We start from the raw sequence: 24,147 nt of genomic DNA, 5'->3' as shown, positions 1-24,147 counted from the left end.
ATGGAATTTGGGGTCCTGGAAGGGAATTTTGGGGTCCTGGGTGGGAGTTTTGGGGTCCTGGAAGGGAATTTTGGGGCAATTTTGGGTTCCTGGATGGAATTTTGGGGTTCTGGATGGAATTTTGGGGTCCTGGAAGGGAATTTTGGGGTCCTGGATGGAATTTTGAGGTCCTGGGTGGGAGTTTTGGTGGAATTTTGGCTTCCTGGAAGGGAATTTCGGGCTCCTGGCTGGGATTTTGGGGGAATTTTGGGGGGTTTTTTGGGCCGGAATCCCGAGTTCATCCCGAGTTAATCCCGACTTCATCCCGGGTTAATCCCAGGTCAATCCCGAGTAAATCCCGAGTTAATCCCGACTTCATCCCGGGTTCATCCCGAGTTGATCCCAGGTTCATCCTGAGTTCATCCCGAGTTCATCCCGAGTTCATCCTGAGTTCATCCCGAGTTAATCCCAAATTAATCCCGAGTTCATCCCGGGTTCATCCCGCGTTCATCTAGAGTTAATCCTGGCCTAACCCCTCCCCAGGCATGGTGGACGTGATCTTCGCGGATGTTGGATTTTGGGGGAATTTTGGAGTTTTTTGGGCCAGAATCCCGGGTTTATCCCGAGTTAATCCCGGGTTCATCCCAGGTTAATCCCAGGTTTATCCCGAGTTAATCCCGGGTTTATCCCGAGTTCATCCCGGCCTAACCCCTCCCCAGGCATGGTGGACGTGATCTTCGCGGATGTTGGATTTTGGGGGAATTTTGGGTTTTTTGGGCCGGAATCCCGAGTTCATCCCGGCTTCATCCCGGGTTAATCCCAAATTCATCCTGGGTTAATCCCGGGTTTATCCCAGGTTAATCCCGGGTTTATCCCAGGTTAATCCCGGGTTTATCCCAGGTTAATCCCGAATTCATCCTGGGTTAATCCCGGGTTTATCCCAGGTTAATCCCGGGTTTATCCCAGGTTAATCCCGAATTCATCCTGGGTTAATCCCGGGTTTATCCCAGGTTAATGCCGGGTTTATCCCAGGTTAATCCCGAATTCATCCTGGGTTAATCCCGGGTTTATCCCAGGTTAATGCCGGGTTTATCCCAGGTTAATCCCGGGTTTATCCCGAGTTCATCCCGAGTTCATCCCGAGTTAATCCCGGCCTAACCCCTCCCCCAGGCATGGTGGACGTAATCTTCACGGATGTTGGATTTTGGGGGAATTTTGGGTTTTTTGGGCCAGAATCTTGAGTTAATCCCAAATTAATCCCGGGTTAATCCCGAGTTAATCCCGGGTTCATCGCGAGTTAATCCCGCGTTCATCCCGAGTTCATCCCGGCCTAACCCCTCCCCAGGCATGGTGGACGTGATCTTCGCGGATGTTGGATTTTGGGGGAATTTTGGGTTTTTTGGGCCGGAATCCCGGGTTTATCCCGAGTTCATCCCGAGTTCATCCCGGGTTCATCCCGGGTTAATCCCGGCCTAACCCCTCCCCAGGCATGGTGGACGTGATCTTTGCGGACGTTGGATTTTGGGGGAATTTCGGGTTCCTGGTGGGAATTTTGGGGGAATTTGGGGGTTTTTTGGGCCAGAATCCCGAGTTAATCCCAGGTTAATCCCGGGTTTATCCCGAGTTAATCCCAGGTTAATCCCGGGTTTATCCCGAGTTAATCCCGGGTTCATCCCGAGTTAATCCCGAGTTAATCCCAGGTTAATCCCAGGTTTATCCCGAGTTAATCCCGGGTTCATCCCAAGTTAATCCCGGCCTAACCCCTCCCCCAGGCATGGTGGACATGATCTTCACGGATGTTGGATTTTGGGGGAATTTTGGGGTTTTTTGGGCCGGAATCCCGGGTTTATCCCAGGTTAATCCTGGGTTAATCCCGGGTTTATCCCAGGTTAATCCCGGGTTTATCCCGAGTTCATCCCGGCCTAACCCCTCCCCAGGCATGGTGGACGTGATCTTCGCGGACGTGGCGCAGCCGGACCAGACGCGAATCGTGGCGCTCAACGCCCACCACTTCCTGCGCCGCGGGGGGCACTTCCTCATCTCCATCAAGGTGCGCACCAGTACGGACCAGTATGAACCAGTATGGACCAGTACGGACCAGTACAAACCAGTACGGACCAGTATAAACTAGTATGGACCGGTACAAACCAGTATAAACCAGTACGGACCAGTATAAACCAGTACGGACCGGTATAAACTAGTATGGACCGGTACAAACCAGTACGGACCAATACAGACCGGTATAAACCAGTAGGGACCAGTACGGACCAGTATAAACCAGTATGGACCAGTACGGACCAGTATGGACCAGTATGGATTGGTATAAACTAGTATGGACCAATATGGACCGATATGGACCAATATAAACCAGTATAAACCAGTATGGACCGGTATAAACCAGTATGGATTGGTATAAAACAGTATGGACCGGTACAAACCAGTATGGACCAATATGGACCAGTATAAACCAGTAGGGACCAGTACGGACCAGTATAAACCAGTATGGACCAGTACGGACCAGTATAAACCAGTAAGGATCGGTATAAACTAGTATGGACCGGTACAAACCAGTATAAACCAGTACGGACCAGTATAAACCAGTAGGGACCGGTATAAACTAGTATGGACCGGTACAAACCAGTACGGACCAATACAGACCAGTATAAACCAGTAGGGACCAGAATAAACTAGTATGGACCGGTACAAACCAGTATGGACCAGTACGGACCAGTATAAACCAGTAGGGACCGGTATAAACTAGTATGGACCGGTACAAACCAGTACGGACCAATACAGACCAGTATAAACCAGTAGGGACCAGAATAAACTAGTATGGACCGGTACAAACCAGTATGGACCAGTACGGACCAGTATAAACCAGTAAGGATCGGTATAAACTAGTATGGACCAGTACAAACCGGTATAGACCAATACAGACCAGTATAAACCAGTAGGGACTGGAATAGACTAGTATGGACCAGTACAAACCAGTATGGACCAGTACAGACCAGTATAAACCAGTAGGGACCGGTATAAACTAGTATGGACCAGTACAAACCAGTACAGACTGGTTGTTAACTGGATTTCAACTGGTTTTGAACTGGTTTGAACTGCTTTTAAGTGCTTTTGAGCTGGTATTAACTGGTTTTGAACTGGGGTTTTACTGGTTTGAACTGGTTTTGAACTGGTTTTAAGTGGGATTTAACTGGGACTGCACTGGTTTGAACTGGTTTTGAGCTGTTTTTAACTGGTATTTCAGTGGTTTTAGCTGGTTTTGAACTGGGATTTTGCTGGTTTTAACTGGATTTGAACTGGTTTTAAGTGGTTTTGAACTGGTTTGAACTGGTTTTGGACTGGTTTGAAGTATTTCTTAACTGTGATTTTAGTGGGTTTAATTGGTTTGAACTGGTTTTGAACTGGGATTTTACTGGTTTTAAGTGGTTTTAACTGGTTTTGAACTGGTTTGAACTGAACTGGTTTTAAGTGGGATTTAACTGGGACTGTACTGGTTTGAACTGGTTTTGAGCTGTTTTTAACTGGTATTTCAGTGGTTTTAGCTGGTTTTGAACTGGGATTTTGCTGGTTTTAACTGGATTTGAACTGGTTTTAAGTGGTTTTGAACTGGTTTGAACTGGTTTTGGACTGGTTTGAAGTATTTCTTAACTGTGATTTTAGTGGGTTTAATTGGTTTGAACTGGTTTTGAACTGGGATTTTACTGGTTTTGAACTGGTTTGAACTGGTTTTAAGTGGGATTTAACTGGGACTGTACTGGTTTGAACTGGTTTTGAGCTGTTTTTAACTGGTATTTCAGTGGTTTTAGCTGGTTTTGAACTGGGATTTTGCTGGTTTTAACTGGATTTGAACTGGTTTTAAGTGGTTTTGAACTGGTTTGAACTGGTTTTGGACTGGTTTGAAGTATTTCTTAACTGATTTTAGTGGGTTTAATTGGTTTGAACTGGTTTTGAACTGGGATTTTACTGGTTTTAAGTGGTTTTAACTGGTTTTGAACTGGTTTGAACTGGTTTTGAACTGGTTTTAAGTGGGATTTAACTGGGACTGTACTGGTTTGAATTGGTTTTGAGCTGTTTTTAACTGGTATTTTGGTGGTTTTAGCTGTTTTTGAACTGGGGTTTTACTGGTTTGAACTGGTTTTACCTGGTTTTAAGCGGTACTTAAGTGGTTCGAACCGGTTCGGACTGGTTCGAACCGGTTGGAACTGGTTCCCAGGCCAACTGCATCGACTCGACGGCGCCGGCCGAGGCCGTGTTCGCGGGCGAGGTGAAGAAGATGACGGCCGAGAGGATGAAGCCGCAGGAGCAGCTGACCCTGGAGCCCTACGAGAGGGACCACGCCGTGGTGGTCGGCGTCTACCGGTGACTGGGACCTACTGGGAGGGACTGGGACCGACTGGGAGGGACTGGGACCGACTGGGAGGGGATTGCGGGAAAAAACCCGGGAGTTTTAGGGGGAAAAGCGGCGATTTTAGGGGTTCAAAAGGGACTTTAGGGGGTAAAAATGGGACTGGGAGGGACTGGGAGGGACTGGGATGTGTACTGGGATATACTGGGATGAACTGGGAGTGTACTGGGATATACTGGGATGGACTGGGAGGGCACTGGGATGAACTGGGAGTGTACTGGGATATACTGGGATGGACTGGAAGGGCACTGGGATGAACTGGGAGTGTACTGGGATATACTGGGATGGACTGGAAAGGCACTGGGATGAACTGGGAGTGTACTGGGATATACTGGGATGGACTGGAAGGGCACTGGGATGAACTGGGAGTGTACTGGGATATACTGGGATGGACTGGGAGGGCACTGGGATGAACTGGGAGTGTACTGGGATATACTGGGATGGACTGGAAGGGCACTGGGATGAACTGGGAGTGTACTGGGATATACTGGGATGGACTGGGAGGGCACTGGGATGAACTGGGAGTGTACTGGGATATACTGGGATGGACTGGAAGGGCACTGGGATGAACTGGGAGTGTACTGGGATATACTGGGATGGACTGGGAGGGCACTGGGATGAACTGGGAGTGTACTGGGATATACTGGGATGGACTGGGAGGGCACTGGGATGAACTGGGAGTGTACTGGGATATACTGGGATGGACTGGAAGGGCACTGGGATGAACTGGGAGTGTACTGGGATATACTGGGATGGACTGGAAGGGCACTGGGATGAACTGGGAGTGTACTGGGATATACTGGGATGGACTGGAAGGGCACTGGGATGAACTGGGAGTGTACTGGGATATACTGGGATGGACTGGGAGGGCACTGGGATGAACTGGGAGTGTACTGGGATATACTGGGATGGACTGGGAGGGCACTGGGATGAACTGGGAGTGTACTGGGATATACTGGGATGGACTGGGAGGGCACTGGGATGAACTGGGAGGGTACTGGGATATACTGGGATGGACTGGGAGGGCACTGGGATGAACTGGGAGGGCACTGGGCCATACTGGGATGGACTGGGAGGGCACTGGGATGAACTGGGAGGGCACTGGGATGCACTGGGATGCACTGGGAGGGCACTGGGATGAACTGGGAGTGTACTGGGATATACTGGGATGGACTGGGAGGGCACTGGGATGAACTGGGAGTGTACTGGGATATACTGGGATGGACTGGGAGGGCACTGGGATGAACTGGGAGTGTACTGGGATATACTGGGATGGACTGGGAGGGCACTGGGATGAACTGGGGGTGTACTGGGATATACTGGGATGGACTGGAAGGGCACTGGGATGAACTGGGAGTGTACTGGGATATACTGGGATGGACTGGAAGGGCACTGGGATGAACTGGGAGTGTACTGGGATATACTGGGATGGACTGGGAGGGCACTGGGATGAACTGGGAGTGTACTGGGATATACTGGGATGGACTGGGAGGGCACTGGGATGAACTGGGAGTGTACTGGGATATACTGGGATGGACTGGAAGGGCACTGGGATGAACTGGGAGTGTACTGGGATATACTGGGATGGACTGGGAGGGCACTGGGATGAACTGGGAGTGTACTGGGATATACTGGGATGGACTGGGAGGGCACTGGGATGAACTGGAGTGTACTGGGATATACTGGGATGGACTGGAAGGGCACTGGGATGAACTGGGAGTGTACTGGGATATACTGGGATGGACTGGGAGGGCACTGGGATGAACTGGGAGTGTACTGGGATATACTGGGATGGACTGGGAGGGCACTGGGATGAACTGAGAGTGTACTGGGATATACTGGGATGGACTGGAAGGGCACTGGGATGAACTGGGAGTATACTGGGATATACTGGGATGGACTGGAAGGGCACTGGGATGAACTGGGAGTGTACTGGGATATACTGGGATGGACTGGAAGGGCATTGGGATGAACTGGGAGTGTACTGGGATATACTGGGATGGACTGGGAGGGCACTGGGATGAACTGGGAGTGTACTGGGATATACTGGGATGGACTGGGAGGGCACTGGGATGAACTGGGAGTGTACTGGGATATACTGTGAGGGCATTGGGATATACTGGGACGGCACTGGGATGAACTGGGATGGACTGGGAGGCACTGGGATATACTGGGAGTGCACTGGGATATACTGGGAGGGACTGGGATATACTGGGAGTGCACTGGGATATACTGGGATGAACTGGGAGTGTACTGGGATATACTGGGAGGCACTGGGATATACTGGGAGTGTACTGGGATATACTGGGAGGCACTGGGATGTACTGGGAGTGCACTGGTATATACTGGGAGGCACTGGGATATACTGGGAGTGTACTGAGGTATACTGGGAGGGACTGGGATGTACTGGGATGTACTGGGAGGGACTGGGAGTGTACTGTACTGGGATGTACTGGGAGGGATTGGGATATAGTGGGAGTGTACTAGGATATACTGGGAGGGACTGGGAGGGCACTGGGATGTATTGGGATGAACTGGGGTATACTGGGAGACACTGGGACATACTAGGAGGGATTGGGATATACTGGGAGTGTACTGGGATATACTGGGAGTGTACTGGGATGAACTGGGAGGGACTGGGAGGGTGTTGGGGGTGTAACTGGTCTGTACTGGGATGTACTGGGGGGTGTCTGGGATGCACTGGGAGGGCACTGGGGGTGTAACTGGTCCATACTGAGAGATACTGGGGGGTAAGTGGGAGGGCCCTGGAGGTGTAACTGGTCCGTACTGGTCTGTACTGGTCCATACTCGTCCGCACTGGTCTGTACTGGTCCATACTGGTCTGTACTGGTCCATACTGGTCCGCACTGGTCTGTACTGGTTAATACTGGCCCATACTGGTCCATACTGGTCACTCACTGCCCCTCTCTCCCTCCAGGCCCCCTCCCAAGGAGAAGTGACGTCATCAAACCTCCAGCCCAGCAGGGGGCGCCAGCATCGGGGCGTGGCCTAACCCGGAAGTCAACGCCGGTAGCCCGGAAGTGGGCGTGGCCTAACCCGGAAGTGGCCCCGGACTCGGATTTGGGGCGAATTTGGCGCTTTTTGGGGGTGGGGGGAGGGGCCCGGGGGGGGGTTTTGGTAATTAAAGACAAACTCGATCAATTGGCGTCGTTAGTTAATTAATTGCGGCTTAATGAGTGGGTTGGGGGTGGTTAATGAGGGTTAATTAATGATTGCTAATTAATTAAGGGCTATGAACTGCGGGTAATTAACTCGCTTCGGTTAATTGGGGCTAATTGAGGACTGTAAAGGATTAATTAATTCCTGGGCATGCTAATTACTGGACTAATTAATTAGTGGCAGAGGTTCTTAATTAATTGGGTTTAATTAATTAGGGGGGTAATTAATTACTGGCGGGGTGAGCAACAGTGGGCATTAATTGGGGTTCATGTATTTAATTAATTAAGCGGGGGTTTAATTAGTTCTGGGCTAATTAAGAGCGGGATTGGGTTTCTAATTAATTTGGGGGCTTAATTAACGACCAGGAGCCGTTAATTAGCTGCCGGCTTAATTGGTGTTTTAATTACTCGGCGATCCTGGGCGTTCATTAAGGGGCAGCTCCAATTAATGAGCGGGATTAATTCCCAGCTGTTAATGAGGAGAGGAATTAATTACTGGGGCTTAATTAATTATTGGGGGCGATTAATTAGTGTTAATTAATCGCTGTTGTGTTAATTGATCACTGGGGAGGGCCGGTGAGTTAATTAATTAATGAGTTAATTCGTTGATAATTAACTGGGGGCTGGGTTAATTAATTAATTAATTGTTGGGGTGATTAATTAATGGGAGGGGTAATTAGGGGGACATTAAAGCCTCCGGGGGGGGGGGGACTGGGAGGAACTGGAAGGGGACTGGGAGGGAAGCGGGGCTTACTGGGATGAACTGGGAGCACTGGGAGGGGTTACTGGGAGGAACTGGGAGGGGACTGGGAGGGGTAACTGGGGGTTACTGGGAGCAACTGGGGGGTTACTGGGATGAGCTGGGAGTGACTGGGAGGGACTGGGAAGGAACTGGGGGTTACTGGGAGCACTGGGGAGGAACTGGGAGGGAACTGGGAGCACTGGGGGGTTACTGGGATGAACTGGGAGGGTGCTGGGGGATGAACCGGGGGTTACTGGGATGAACCGGGGGTTACTGGGATGAACTGGGAGAGGACGGGGATGAACTGGGAGGGAACTGGGATGAACTGGGAGGGAACTGGGAGCAACTGGGATGAACTGGAAGCACTAGGGGGTTAATGGGAGGGAAGCGGGGGTTACTGGGATGAACTGGGAGTGACTGGGAGGGAACTGGGAGCACTAGGAGGGGTTATTGGGATGAACTGGGAGGGGACTGGGAGCAACTGGGATGAACTGGGAGCGACTGGGAGGGGTCTGGGAGGAACTGGAAGCACTGGGAGGGTTACTGGGAGCACTGGGAGGGGTTACTGGGATGAACTGGGAGCAACTGGGAGGGGATTGGGATGAACTGGGGGGTTACTGGGATCAACTGGGAGCGACTGGAGGGAACTGGGAGCAACTGGGAGCAACTGGGAGGGCACTGGGAGGGGTAACTGGGGGTTACTGGGAGCAACTAGGGGGTTACTGGGATGAGCTGGGAGTGACTGGGAGGGCACTTGGAGGGACTGGGAAGGAACTGGGGGTTACTGGGAGCACTGGGGAGGAACTGGGAGGGAACTGGGAGCACTGGGGGGTTACTGGGATGAACTGGGAGGGTGCTGGGGCATGAACCGGGGGTTACTGGGATGAACTGGGGGTTACTGGGATGAACTGGGAGAGGACAGGGATGAACTGGGAGGGAACTGGGATGAACTGGGAGGGAACTGGGAGCACTAGGAGGGGTTACTGGGATGAACTGGGAGGGGGCTGGGAGCAACTGGGATGAACTGGGAGCGACTGGGAGGGGTCTGGGAGGAACTGGAAGCGCTGGGAGGGTTACTGGGAGCACCGGGAGGGGTTACTGGGATGAACTGGGAGCAACTGGGAGGGGATTGGGATGAACTGGGGGGTTACTGGGAGCGACTGGAGGGGACTGGGAGCAACTGGGAGGGGTAACTGGGGGTTACTGGGAGCAACTGGGAGGGCACTGGGATGAGCTGGGAGTGACTGGGGCGTGAACTGGGAGCACTGGGAGGGACTGGGAAGGAACCGGGGGTTACTGGGAGCAACTGGGGGGGAACTGGGAGGGAACTGGGAGCACTGGGGGGTTACTGGGAGGGAAAGGGGGGTTACTGGGATGAACTGGGAGGGAACTGGGAGCACTGGGAGGGGTTACTGGGAGGAACTGGGAGGGGACTGGGAGGGACTGGGAGGGGACTGGGAGGGACTGGGAGGGGACTGGGATGGACTGGGAGGGACTGGGAGGGACTGGGATGAACAGAGAGCAACTGGGGGGTTACTGGGATGAACTGGGAGGGTGCTGGGGGATGAACTGGGAGTTACTGGGATGAACTGGGAGCAACTGGGAGGGACTGGGAAGGAACCGGGGGTTACTGGGAGCACTGGGAGGGGTTACTGGTCTGAACTGGTCTGAACTGGGATGAACTGGGATGAACTGGGAGGCTCCCAGTTTAATGGGCCCCGAAGGTGCTGACTCAGCCCAGCCCCTCCCAGTCCCTCCCAGTTTGGGACTGGAGCCAACTGGGATTGCCTGGGAACTGGGAGGACCCGTCCGGCCCCGGGGCAAACTGGGAGGGACTGGGAGGGACTGGGGGCAACTGGGGGCAACTGGAAGGGAGCCAAGTGTAACTGGGAGGAACTGGGAGGGGAGCAGGGGGGACTGGGAGGGACTGGGAGGGAGCTGAGGGGAACTGGGAGGCACTGGGAGCAACTGGAATGAACTGGGAGGGGACTGGGGGTGAACTGGGAGGGAGCTGAGGGGAACTGGGATGAACTGGGCTGAACTGGGATTGGACTGGGGGGCACTGGGAGGTAACTGGGATGAACTGGGCGAGGATTAGGGGTAACTGGGGGGCACTGGGGGTAACTGGGATGAACTGGGAGAGGATTAGGGGTAACTGGGCTGAACTGGGCTGAACTGGGATTGGACTGGGGGGCACTGGGGGGTAACCAGGCTGAACTGGGAGAGGGTTAGGGGTAACTGGGAGGGACTGGGGGTAACTGGGATGAACTGGGATTGGCCTGGGGGGTACTGGGATTGAACTGGGCTGAACTGGGCTGAACTGGGCTGAACTGGGATTGGCCTGTGGGATACTGGGATTGAACTGGGCTGGACTGGGCTGAACTGGGCTGAACTGGGATTGGCCTGGGGGATACTGGGATTGAACTGGCTGAACTGGGCTGAACTGGGCTGAACTGGGCTGAACTGGGATTGAACTGGGCTGGACTGGGCTGAACTGGGCTGGACTGGGCTGAACTGGGATTGAACTGGGCTGAACTGGGCTGAACTGGGCTGAACTGGGCTGAACTGGGAGCTGCTGCCGTCAGTCAGGAGCCAATCCCGGCCCAGAACCCCCAAATCCCAAAGTTTTGGGGTCAATTCCCAAATTTTGGGGTCAATTCCCAAATTTTGGGGTCAATTCCCAGATTTTGGGGCCAATTCCCAAATTTTGGGGTCAATTCCCAGATTTTGGGGTCAATTCCCAAATTTTGGGGCCAATTCCCAAATTTTGGGGTCAATTCCCAATTTTTGGGGTCAATTCCCAGATTTTGGGGCCAATTCCCAAATTTTGGGGTCAATTCCCAGATTTTTGGGGTCAATTCACCCTTTTTGGGGTCAATTCCCAAATTTTGGGGTCGATTCCCAAATTTTGGGGGTCAATTCCCAAATTTTGGGACCAATTCCCCCTTTTTGGGGTCAATTCCCAAATTTTGGGGCCAATTCCCAATTTTTAGGGTCAATTCCCAGATTTTGGGCCCAATTCCCAAATTTTGGGGTCAATTCCCAAATTTTGGGGTCAATTCCCAATTTTTGGGGTCAATTCCCAGATTTTGGGGCCAATTCCCAAATTTTGGGGTCAATTCCCAGATTTTTAGGGCCAATTCCCAGATTTTGGGGCCAATTCCCAAATTTTGGGGTCAATTCCAGATTTTGGGGCCAATTCCCAAATTTTGTGGTCGATTCCCAGATTTTGGGGTCGATTCCCCCTTTTTGGGGGTCAGTTCCCAAATTTTGGGCCTAATTCCCAAATTTTGGGGCCAATTCCCAGATTTTGGGGCCAATTCCCAGATTTTGGGGTCAATTCCCAGATTTTGGGGTCAATTCCCCCTTTTTGGGGCCAGTTCCCAGATTTTGGGGTCAATTCCCCCTTTTTGGGCCCAATTCCCAATTTTTGGGGTCAATTCCCCCTTTTTGGGCCCAATTCCCAGATTTTGGGGTCAATTCCCCCTTTTTGGGGTCGATTCCCAGATTTTGGGGTCAATTCCCAGATTTTGGGGTCAATTCCCAGATTTTTGGGGTCAATTCCCCCTTTTTGGGCCCAATTCCCAGATTTTGGGGTCAATTCCCCCTTTTTGGGCCCAATTCCCAAATTTTGGGGTCAATTCCCAGATTTTGGGCCCAATTCCCAGATTTTGGGGTCAATTCCCCCTTTTTGGGCCCAATTCCCAGATTTTGGGGTCGATTCCCAGATTTTGGGGTCGATTCCCCCTTTTTGGGGTCAATCCCAGCACATCCGAAGCTTCCCAAGTCCTGAACCCCCAAATTTGGGGATTTCTCCCATTTTTAGGATTTTTCTCCCCGTTTTTTTGGGATTTCTCCCATTTTTTAGGATTTTTCTCCCTTTTTGGGGGGATTTCTCCCCTTTTTTGGGGGCGATTTCTCCCATTTTTCTGGGATTTCTCCCCTTTTTTAGGATTTCTCCCATTTTTTAGGATTTTTTTCCCCTTTTTGGGGGATTTCTCCCATTTTTCAGGATTCCCGCCCCATTTTTTTTAGGATTTCCCCCATTTTTTTTAGGATCTCTCCCATTTTTTTTAGGATTTCTCCCATTTCTTTAGATTTTTTCCCATTTTTTAGGATTCCTCCCATTTTTTCTGGGATTCCTCCCATTTTTTTAAGGATCTCTCCCATTTTTCTGAAATCTCTCCCATTTTTTCTCCGATTTCTCCCATTTTTCAGGATTCCCGCCCCATTTTTTTAGGATTTCTCCCCTTTTCTTAGGATTTCCCCCATTTTTTTATGATTTCCCCAATTTTTTTAGGATTTCCCCCATTTTTTTAGGATCTCCCCCATTTTTTTACGATTTCTTCCATTTTATTTAGGATTTCTCCAATTTTTCTGGGATCTCTCCCATTTTTTTAGGATTTCCCCCATTTTTCTGGGATTTCCCCCATTTTTTAGGATTTCTCCCATTTTTTCTGTGCTCTCTCCCATTTTTTTAGGATTTTCCCCATTTTTATCAGATTTCCCTCATTTTTTTTTAGGATTTCCCCCATTTTTATCGGATTTCCCCAATTTTTCTGGGATTTCTCCAAATTTTTTAGGATTTCTCCCATTTTTTCTGTGCTCTCTCCCATTTTTTTTTAGGATCTCTCCCATTTTTTTTAGGATTTCTCCATTTCTTTAGGATCTCCCCCATTTTTTTAGGGTTTCTCCATTTTTATCGGATTTCCCCCATTTTTTTAGGATTCCCCCATTTTTTTAGGATTTCTCCCATTTTTTTAGGATCTCCCCCATTTTTTTTAGGATCTCCCCCATTTTCTTTAGGATTTCTCCATTTTTTTAGGATCTCTCCCATTTTTTTTAGGATTTCTCCATTTCTTTAGGATTTTCCCCATTTCTTTAGGATTTCCCCCATTTTTTAGGATTTCTCCCATTTTTTAGGATTTCTCCCATTTTTTAGGATTTCCCCCATTTTTTAGGATTTCTCCCATTTTTTCTGTGCTCTCTCCCATTTTTTTAGGATTTTCCCCATTTTTATCAGATTTCCCTCATTTTTTTTAGGATTTTCTCCATTTTTTTAGGATTTCCCCGGTTTTTCTAGGATTTCCCCCATTTTTCTAGGATTTCCCCCATTTTTTTAGGATTTCCCCCATTTTTTTAGGATTCCCCCCATTTCTTTAGGATTTCTCCCATTTTTTAGGATCTCCCCCATTTTTTTTAGGATCTCTCCATTTTTTTAGGATTTCCCCCATTTTTTTAGGATCTCCCCCATATTTTTTAGGATTTCTCCATTTTTTTAGGATTTCCCCCATTTTTTTAGGATTTCCCCCATTTTTTTAGGATCTCCCCCATTTTTATCGGATTTCTCCCATTTTTCTGGGATCTCTCCCATTTTTTTAGGATTTCTTCCATTTTTTTAGGGTTTCCCCCATTTTTATCGGATTTCCCCCATTTCTTTAGGATTTCTCCCATTTTTATCGGATTTCCCCCATTTTTTTAGGATTTCTCCCATTTTATTTAGGATTTCTCCAATTTTTCTGGGATTTCTCCCCTTTTTTTAGGATTTCTCCCATTTTATTTAGGATTTCTCCAATTTTTCTGGGATCTCTCCCATTTTTTTAGGATTTCTCCCATTTTTTATCGGATTTCCCCCATTTTGTTAGGATTTCCCCCATTTTTTTTAGGATTTCCCCCATTTTTTATCGGATCTCCCCCATTTTTTTTTTTAGGATTTCCCCCACTTTTTAGCCTCTCTCCCATTTTTTGGCCTCCCTCCCCCTTTCCCACCTCCCCCTCTCCATTTCCGCCTCCCATTCCCACTTTTCCGCGCCGGCTCCCGGGAATTCCCGGCTCCCACCCCCGGCAGGAGCCGGAAGGGTTTTTTGGGATTAAAGGCGAAGGCGTTGGAGCCGCTTCCTCCTTCCCGAGCAATCCCGGGAGCGGGGACAGGACCCGACGCGCCCGGTAGGAATTCCGGGATCGGGAATTCCGGGAGATCGGGAATTCCGGGGGGGGGTGGGGAGGGGGGAGATCCCAGAGGGAATTCGGAAGGATCCGGAGGGAATTCCCGCTTTTCCACGGCGACTTCGGGGCTTCTCGGCGGGAATTTTGGGGGATCCCGAGGGAATTTCGGGGTTTTCCGAGGGAATTTCGGGGGATCCTGAAGGGATTTGGGAGATCCCGAGGGAATCTGGGGGTTCCCGGAGGGAATTTCGGGGTTTTCCGAGGGAATTTCGGGGATCCCGAGGGAATTTCGGGGGATCCTGAGGGGATTTGGGAGATCCCGAGGGAATTTCGGGGCTCCCAGAGGGGATTTCGGGGCTTCAAGGGGAGGTTGGAGGGATTCCGAGGGAATTTTGGGGCTCCCAGAGGGAATTTCGGGGTTTTCCGAGGGAATTTTGGGGCTCCCAGAGGGAATTTCGGGGTTTTCCGAAGGAATTTCGGGGCTCCCGGAGGGAATTTCGGGGTTTTCCGAGGGGATTTGGGGGATCCCGAGGGGATTTGGGGGATCCCGAGGGAATCTGGGGTTCCCAGGTGGAATTCTGGGGGATCCCCAGGGAATTTCGGGCGATCCTGAGGGGATCGGGGGGGTTCCCAGAGGGAATTTCGGGCTTTTCCGAAGGAATTTTGGGCAGTTCTGGGGAATTTTGGCGACCCCGAGGGAATTTTGGGGTTTCCCGGAGGGAATTTGGGGCATCCCGAGGGCATTTTTGAAGGATCCCAAAGGAATTTTGGGGCTTTCCAAGGGAATTTTGGGCTTCCCCAGGGAATTTTGGGGCTTTCCGAGGGAATTTTGGGCTCCCGGAGGGAATTTGGGGCTTCCCCAGGGAATTTTGAGGCTCCCGAGGGGATTTTTGGAGCTCCGGGAAGATCCCGAGGGGAATTTCGGCGCTTCCCGGTTGGAATTTTGGCCCTTTCCCATCGGGAATTCGCCGGTTCCGGCGCTTCCCTGGCTCCCGGAATTCCCGTTCCCGTCCCTCCCCTCCCCCTTTCCCGGCTCCCTCCTCCCCTCCCCCCCCCTTTCCCCTCCCCCACTCCCGGAATTCCCGCTTTTCCCTTTCCCCTCCTTCTTTTTTTCTTTTTCCCCCCTTTTCCCCCAAATTTCCCCCCTTTTCCCCAAATTTCTCCATTTTTCCCCCTTTTTCCCCAAATTCCCCCATTTTTCCCCCTTTTTCCCCAAATTTCCCCTTTTTTACCTGAATTTCCTCCCTTTTCCCCCTTTTCCTCCTCAATTTTTCCTCCATTTCTCCCCTTTTCCCCCTTTTTCCCCAAATTTCCCCCCTTCCCCCCATTTTTCCCCCTTTCCCCCAAATTTCCCCCTTTTTTACCTGAATTTCCTCCCTTTTCCCCCTTTTCCTCCTCAATTTTTCCTCCATTTCTCCCTTCCCCCCCTTTTTCCCCATTTCCCCCCTTTCCCCCATTTTTTCCCCCTTTCCCCCAAATTTCCCCCTTTTTTACCTGAATTTCCTCCTTTTCCCCCTTCTCCTCCTCAATTTTTCCTCCATTTTCCCTCAAATTTCCCCCTTTTTCCCCAAATTTTCCCCCTTCCCCCCCCTTTTCTCTCCTTTTCCTCCTCAATTTTTCCATTTTTTCACTTTTTTCCTCCTTTTTCCCCCAAATTTCCCTATTTCCCCCCTTCCCCCCCTTTTCCTCCTCAATTTTTTCTCCATTTTTTCCCTTTTCCCCCAAATTTTCCTCTTTTCCCCCATTTTTTCCTCCCCTTTCCCGAATTTCCCCCTTTTTTCCCCTCCCCCCTTTCTCCTCTTTTTCACCTCGATTTTCCCTCGATTTTCCCCATTTTCCCCATTTTTCCTCCCATTTTCCCCCTTTTCCCTGAAATTCCACTTTTTTCCCACCTTTCCCCTCCTTTCCCCCTTTTCTTCCTCCTTTTCCCCCTTTTTCCCCTTTTCCCTCCTTTATTCCCCATTTTCCCCCCTTTCCCCCTTCATTCCCTTCTCTCCTCTCCCAAATTTCCCATTTTCCCCCCAAAATTCCCATTTCCCCCCAGATTTCCCGGTTTTCCCAGAAAATTCCCATTTCCCCCAAAAATTCCCATTTTTTCCCCCAAAATTCCCCCCCAAATTTCCCATTTTTCCCCCCAAATTTCCCATTTCCCCCCCCCCAAATTCCCTTCCCCCCCCAATTCCCATTTTTCCCCCCAAAATTCCCATTTTCCCCCCCAAATTTCCCATTTTCCCACCAAATTTCCCATTTTTCCCAGAAAATTCCCATTTTTCCCAGAAAATTCCTATTTTTTTCCCCCAAAATTCCCATTTTTCCCTCCCCGTTTTCCAGAATTCTCTCGGGATGAAGCTCCTGCTCCTGCTGCTGCTCCTGCCCGTGGCCTCAGGTGAGACCCCAAAATCCACCCAGGACACCCCAAAATCCACCTGGGAGACCCCAAAACCTCACCTGGGAACCCCAAAATCCACACGGGACACCCCAAAATCCACCTGGAAGACCCCAAAATCCACCCAGGACCCCAAAATCCACCTGGGGGACCCCAAAATTCACCTGGGACCCCAAAATCCACACGGGACACCCCAAAATCCACCTGGGAACCCCAAACTCACCTGAGGAACCCCAAACTCACCTGGAAGCTCCCAAAATTCACCTGGGAACCCCAAAATCCAGCTGGGGGACCCCAAAATCCACCTGAGAGACCCCAAAATCCCCCTGGAGCACCCCAAAATCCACCCAGGACCCCAAAATCCAGCTGGGGGACCCCAAAATCCCCCTAGGAATCCCAAAACCTCACCTGGGAGACCCCAGAATCCACCCGGGACCCCCCAAAATCCCCCTGGGAACCCCAAAATCCACCTGGGATCAACCAAAATCCACCCAGGATCACCCAAAATCCACCTGGGAACCCCAAACCTCTCCTGGGACCCCCAAACCTCACCTGGGACCCCCAAAACTCACCTGGGGGACCCCAAAATCCACCCGGGGGACCCCCAAAACCTCACCTGGGACCCCCCAAAATCCCCCTGGGAACCCCAAAATCCACCTGGGACCCCCAAAATTCACCTGAGACCCAAAAAATGTCCCCAAAATTCACCTGGGACCCCCAAAACCTCACCTGGGACCCCCCAAAATCCACCTGGGAGCCCCAAAACCTCACCTGGGACCCCCTCAAAATCCACCTGGGAACCCAAAACTCACCTGGGACCCCCAAAACTCACCTGGGGGACCTCAAACCCCACCTGGGACCCCCCAAAACCTCACCCGGGATCCCCCCAAAATCCACCTGGGACACCCCAAAACTCACCTGGGACACCCCAAAATCCACCTGGGAACCCCCAAAATCCACCTGGGACCCCCAAAACCCACCTGGGACCAACCAAAATCCACCTGGGGGACCCCAGAATCCACCTGAGAGACCCCAAAACCTCACCTGGGAGACCCCAAAATCCACCCGGGGGACCCCCAAAACCTCACCCGGGACCCCCCAAAATCCACCTGGGAACCCAAAACTCACCCGGGAGCCCCAAAACCTCACCTGGGGGACCTCAAACCCCACCTGGGACCCCCCAAAATCCACCTGGGAACCCAAAATCCACCTGGGAGCCCCAAAACCTCACCGGGGATCCCCCCAAAATCCACCTGGGACCCCCCAAAATTCACCTGGGAACCCAAAACTCACCTGGGAGCCCCAAAATCCCCCTGGGAACCCCAAAATCCACCTGGGGGACCCCAAAACCTCACCTGGGACCCCCCAAAATCCCCCTGGGATCAACCAAAATCCCCCTGGGAACCCCAAAATCCACCCGGGACTCCCAAAACCTCACCTGGGACCCCCCAAAATCCACCTGGGACCCCCAAAACCCACCTGGGGGACCTCAAACCCCACCTGGGACCCCCCAAAACCTCACCTGGGACCCCCCAAAATCCATCTGGGACCCCCAAAATCCACCTGGGAACCCAAAATCCACCTGGGAGCCCCCAAAACCTCACCTGGGAGCCCCAAAATCCCCCTGGGAACCCCAAAATCCACCTGGGGGACCCCAAAACCTCACCTGGGACCCCCCAAAATCCCCCTGGGAACCCCAAAATCCACCTGGGAACCCCAAACCTCACTTGGGACCCCCAAACCTCACTTGGGACCCCCAAAACCTCACCTGGGACCCCTCAAACCTCACCTGGGGCCCCCAAACCTCACCTGGGGGACCCGAGAATCCACCCGGGGGACCCCCAAAACCTCACCTGGGACCCCCCCAAATCCACCTGGGAACCCAAAACCTCATCTGGGACCCCCCCAAAATCCACCTGGGACCCCCAAAACCCACCTGGGGGACCTCAAACCCCACCTGGGACCCCCCAAAATCCACCCGGGGGACCCCCAAAATCCACCTGGGACCCCCAAAATCCACCTGGGGGACCTCAAACCCCACCTGGGACCCCCCAAACCTCAACTGGGACCCCCCAAAATCCACCTGGGAACCCAAAATCCACCTGGGAGCCCCAAAACCTCACCTGGGACCCCCCCAAAATGCACCTGGGACCCCCAAAATCCACCTGGGAACCCAAAATCCACCTGGGAGCCTCCAAAACCTCACCCGGGATCCCCCAAAATCCACCTGGGACTCCCAAAACCCACCTGGGAGCCTCCAAAACCTCACCTGGGATCCCCCCAAAATCCACCTGGGACTCCCAAAACCCACCTGGGACCCCCAAAATCCACCTGGGGGACCCCAGAATCCACCTGAGAGACCCCAAAACCTCACCTGGGAGACCCCAAAATCCACCCGGGGGACCCCCAAAACCTCACCCGGGACCCCCCAAAATCCACCTGGGAACCCAAAACCTCACCCGGGACCCCCAAAACCTCACCTGAGACCCCCCAAAATCCACCTGGGAACCCAAAACCTCACCCGCGACCCCCAAAACCTCACCTGGGACCCCCCAAAACCTCACCTGGGACCCCCCCAAAATCCAACTGGGACCCCCAAAACCCACCTGGGGGACCTCAAACCCCACCTGGGACCCCCCAAAACCTCACCTGGGACCCCCCAAAATCCACCTGGGACCCCACCTGGGGGACCCCGGAGGTGCCTCAGCCGCGTGTCCCCCCAGGTGCGCGGGTGCCCAGGTGGGTGCTGGAGGGCCACACCTGTGCCCCGCCCTGGCAGGCCGCGCTCTTCCGGGGGCGCCGCTTCATCTGCGGGGGGACCCTGGTGGCGCCCAGGTGGGTCCTGACCGCTGCCCACTGCCACGCCCCCGGGTACGGCCAGGTAACGGGGTCACCTGGGCACGGGAGGGACCGGCTGGGCACCCCTGGGGCCACCTGGGCACGGGAGGGACTGGCCAGGATCACCTGGGGTCACCTGGGGTCGCCTGGGCACGGGAGGGACCGGCCAGGGTCACCTGGGGTCACCTGGGGTCACCTGGGCACAGGAGGGACTGGCCAGGGTCACCTGGGGTCACCTGGGCACGGGAGGGACCGGCTGGGCACCCCTGGGGTCACCTGGGGTCACCTGGGGTCACCTGGGCACAGGAGGGACCAGCCGGGGTCAGCTGGGGTCAGCTGGGGTCACCTGGGCACCCCTCGGGTCACCTGGGCACGGGAGGGACTGGCTGGGGTCAGCTGGGGTCACCTGGGCACCCCTGGGGTCACCTGGGCATGGGAGGGACCACCTGGGCACATCTGGGCACACCTGGGCACCCCTGGGGTCACCTGGGCACAGGAGGGACTGGCCGGGGTCACCTGGGGTCACCTGGGGTAACCTGGGGTCACCTGGGCACCCCTGGGGTCACCTGGGCATGGAAGGGACCACCTGGGCACCCCTGGGCACCCCTGGAGTCACCTGGGCACGGGAGGGACCACCTGGGCACATCTGGGCACACCTGGGGTCACCTGGGGTCACCTGGGGTCACCTGGTCATGGGAGAGCTCACCTGGGAACCCCTGGGCAACCCTGGGCACACCTGGGGTCACCTGGGGTCTCCTGGGCACCGCTGGGGTCACCTGGGCACAGGAGGGACTGGCTGGGGTCAGCTGGGGTCACCTGGGCACGGGAGGGACCGGCCAGGGTCACCTGGGGTCACCTGGGCACAGGAGGGACCAGCCGGGGCCAGCTGGGGTCAGCTGGGGTCAGCTGGGCACGGGAGGGACCACCTGGGCACACATGGGCACACCTGGGCACACCTGGGGTCACCTGGTCATGGGAGAGCTCACCTGGGAACCCCTGGGCAACCCTGGGCACACCTGGGGTCACCTGGGGTCACCTGGGCTCACCTGGGCGCACCTGAGGTCACCTGGGCACAGCTGAGGGGTGGGGTCACCTGGGGCTCACCTGGGCACCCAGGAGTGGCTCAGGTGTCACCGGGCAGTGCCCAGCTGAGGGGGGAGCAGCTCAGGTGAGCTCACCTGGGCAGGAGGGACAGGTGGGAACGGCTCAGGTGCCACCTGGGTACCACCCGGGCACCCCTGGGGTCACTTGGGCATGGGAGGGACCACCTGGGGCCACTTGGGGTCACCTGGGCAGCCTTGGGGTCACCTGGGCACGGGAGGGACCGGCTGGGGTCACCTGGGGTCACCTGGGCACAGGAGGGGTCACCGGGGCACACCTGGGGCCACCTGAGGGGGGGAGGGCACCCCTGGGGTCACCTGGGCACCCCTGGGATCAGCTGGGCACGGGAGGGACCACCTGGGGCCACCTGGGCACACCTGGGGGCACCTGGGGTCACCTGGGCATGGGAGGGCTCACCTGGGAACTCCTGGGCAACCCTGGGCACACCTGGGGTCACCTGGGGTCACCTGGGCACACCTGGGCAACCCTGGGGTCACCTGGGGTCACCTGGGAACTCCTGGGCAACCCTGGGGTCACCTGGGGTCACCTGGGCACACCTGGGCAACCCTGGGGTCACCTGGGGTCACCTGGGCATGGAAGGGACCACCTGAGGCCACCTGAGGGGGGGAGGCCTCACCTGGGCTCACCTGGGCATGGAAGGGACCACCTGGGCACACCTGTGACCACCTGATGGGAGGGAGGGCTCACCTGGGCTCACCTGGGCTCACCTGAGCATGGAAGGGACCACCTGGGCACACCTGGGGTCACCTGGGCACACCTGGGCACACCTGGGGCTACCTGAGGGGGGGGGGGAGGGGTCACATGGGACTCACCTGGGCACGGGGAACTCACCTGGGCGTGGAAAGAGGCTCACCTGGGCACTCGGGAATGGCTCAGGGACCACCTGGGTGCCACCTGGGTGCCACCTGGGTACCACCCACCCCTCACCTGTCGCCTCTCTCTCCCCACAGCCCCATCAGCGTCCGCCTCGGAGGCCGCGGCCGCCACCGGGTGCGCCCAGGTGAGGCCCCGGCGGGCACGAGCGCCGCGGGCGAGGCCCCGCCAGGTGAGGCGGCCGCCGCGGCGGGCGAGGCCGCGCCTGCGCCAGGTGAGCAGCGGCGGCGCTCGGTGCGTGTCTTCCGCTTCCCCGGCTACAACGAGACCTCCAAGGACGGCGACCTGATGCTGCTGCGGCTGCAGGTGCCCGCGCACCTGAGCCGCCAGGTGAGCCCCCTGCCGCTGGCGCGCACCTGCGCCGCGCCCGGCACCACCTGCCAGATCTCCGGCTGGGGCTCCACCACCAGCCCCGAAGGTGAGGGCAGCTGGGGGGGGAGGGGGTACCTGGGCACAGGTGAGGGTACCTGGGGGGGGAGGGGGGGTAGCTGGGCACAGGTGAGGAGGGGTTACCTGGGCACAGGTGAGGGCACCTGGGGTGGGTGAGGAGGGGTTACCTGGGCACAGGTGAGGGCACCTGGGGTGGGGGAGGGGCAGTTACCTGGGCACAGGTGAGGAGGGGTTACCTGGGCACAGGTGAGGGCACCTGGGGTGGGTGAGGAGGGGTTACCTGGGCACAGGTGAGGGCACCTGGGCACAGGTGAGGAGGGGGTACCTGGGCACAGGTGAGGGCATCTGGGGTGGGTGAGGGAGGGGCAGTTACCTGGGCACAGGTGAGGGCACCTGGGGTACGGGAGGGGGGTAGCTGGGGCAGGTGAGGAGAGGTTACCTGGGCACAGGTGAGGGCACCTGGGGTGGGTGAGGGAGGGGGGTACCTGGGCACAGGTGAGGAGGGGTTACCTGGGCACAGGTGAGGGCACCTGGGCACAGGTGAGGAGGGGGTACCTGGGCACAGGTGAGGAGGGGTTACCTGGGCACAGGTGAGGGCACCTGGCTGGGGGAGGTGGTAGCTGGGCACAGGTGAGGAGGGGCTACCTGGGCACAGGTGAGGGCATCTGGGCACAGGTGAGGAGGGGTTACCTGGGCACAGGTGAGGGCACCTGGGGTGGGTGGGGGGGGTACCTGGGCACAGGTGAGGGCACCTGGGGTGGGGGAGGGGCAGTTACCTGGGCAGAGATGAGGAGGGGTTACCTGGGCACAGATGAGGAGGGGTTACCGGGGCACAGGTGAGGATACCTGGGCAGAGATGAGGAGGGGTTACCTGGGCACAGGTGAGGAGGGGTTACCTGGGCACAGGTGAGGAGGGGTTACCTGGGCACAGGTGAGGGCACCTGGGCAGAGATGAGGAGGGGTTACCTGGGCACAGATGAGGAGGGGTTACCTGGGCACAGGTGAGGGCACCTGGGCAGAGATGAGGAGGGGTTACCGGGGCACAGATGAGGAGGGGTTACCTGGGCACAGGTGAGGAGGGGTTACCTGGGCACAGGTGAGGGCACCTGGGCACAGGTGAGGAGGGGTTACCTGGGCACAGGTGAGGAGGGGTTACCTGGGCACAGGTGAGGGCACCTGGGCAGAGATGAGGAGGGGTTACCGGGGCACAGGTGAGGAGGGGTTACCTGGGCACAGGTGAGGGCACCTGGCTGGGGGAGGTGGTAGCTGGGGACAGGTGAGGAGGGGTTACCTGGGCACAGGTGAGGGCACCTGGGGTGGGGGAGGGGCAGTTACCTGGGCACAGGTGAGGAGGGGCTACCTGGGCACAGGTAAGAGCTCACCTGGGCACAGGTGAGGGGTCTGGGAGCTCCTGGGAATGCCCGCAGGGGAGGGCACACCTGGAGCAGGTGAGGGGGGAATTGAGGCGTTACCTGGGCACAGGTGAGAGCTCAGGTCAGCTGTGACCTGCTCAGGTGTGACCCCAGGTGACCCCAGGTGTGACCCAGGTGTGACCCCAGGTGACCCCAGGTGTGACCCCAGGTGTGACCCCAGGTGTGACCCCAGGTGACCCCAGGTGTGACCCCAGGTGTGACCCCAGGTGACCCCAAGTGTGACCCCAGCTGACCCCAGCTGTGACCCCAAGTGTGACCCCAGCTGACCCCAGGTGTGACCCCAGCTGTGACCCCAGGATGACCCCAGGTGTGACCCCAGGTGTGACCCCAGCTGTGACCTGCTCAGGTGTGACCCCAGAGGTGGCCCAGGTGTGACCCAGGTGTGACCCCAAGTGTGACCCCAGCTGACCCCAGCTGTGACCCCAAGTGTGACCCCAGCTGACCCCAGGTGTGACCCCAGCTGTGACCCCAGGTGACCCCAGGATGACCCCAGCTGTGACCCCAGCTGTGACCCAGGTGTGACCCCAGAGGTGACCCCAGGATGACCCCAGCTGTGACCCCAGGTGACCCCAGGATGACCCCAGCTGTGACCCCAGCTGTGACCCCAGCTGACCCCAGCTGTGCTTTCAGTGACCTTCCCCAAGGACCTGCACTGCAGCCAGGTGACCATCGTCCCCGAGCTCACCTGTCGCCGCATCTACCCCGACTCCATCACGCCCAACATGGTCTGTGCCGGGGAGCCCCGGAGCCGCGCCGACACCTGCCAGGTGAGGCCGGCATTTCGGGCCGATTCGAGGCCATTCGGGGCAATTTCAGCTCGAATTTGGGTTGATTTCGGC

The 24,147-nt window shown here is 55.3% G+C and overlaps 2 protein-coding genes across 4 annotated transcripts; both read left to right on the top strand.

Annotated features, from left to right (window-relative positions):
• The first annotated feature begins 1,077 nt into the window (after positions 1-1,077).
• Positions 1,078-7,517, top strand: LOC116438911 (rRNA 2'-O-methyltransferase fibrillarin-like). 3 transcript variants are annotated; one of them, XM_032097933.1, is made up of 4 exons: positions 1,078-1,395; positions 1,835-2,029; positions 4,208-4,353; positions 7,338-7,517. In XM_032097933.1, exons 1-4 carry the CDS (start codon positions 1,327-1,329, stop codon positions 7,357-7,359), a joined length of 432 nt encoding a protein of 143 aa, XP_031953824.1. In that variant the 5' UTR covers positions 1,078-1,326; the 3' UTR covers positions 7,360-7,517. The 3 variants fall into 3 exon arrangements, with proteins under 3 accessions (XP_031953824.1, XP_031953823.1, XP_031953822.1); XM_032097931.1 differs by lacking the exon at positions 1,078-1,395 and adding an exon at positions 1,691-1,834 and having other exon boundaries at positions 1,868-2,029; XM_032097932.1 differs by lacking the exon at positions 1,078-1,395 and having other exon boundaries at positions 1,564-2,029; positions 7,338-7,514.
• A 6,568-nt stretch (positions 7,518-14,085) lies between these two features.
• Positions 14,086-24,075, top strand: LOC116438910 (kallikrein-14-like; the record flags this gene model as incomplete). Its single annotated transcript, XM_032097929.1, has 5 exons — positions 14,086-14,266; positions 16,598-16,652; positions 19,376-19,523; positions 21,563-21,903; positions 23,939-24,075. Coding segments are annotated over exons 2-5 (669 nt in total), but the record flags the coding sequence as incomplete, so codon positions are not given.
• Between the last annotated feature and the right edge of the window lie 72 nt (positions 24,076-24,147).

This window comes from Corvus moneduloides, unplaced genomic scaffold, assembly GCF_009650955.1.
Source record: "Corvus moneduloides isolate bCorMon1 unplaced genomic scaffold, bCorMon1.pri scaffold_163_arrow_ctg1, whole genome shotgun sequence".
NCBI lineage: Eukaryota > Metazoa > Chordata > Aves > Passeriformes > Corvidae > Corvus > Corvus moneduloides.
The sequence above is the reverse complement of the archived record's forward strand: the minus strand, read 5'-3'. Positions and strand labels throughout refer to the sequence as shown.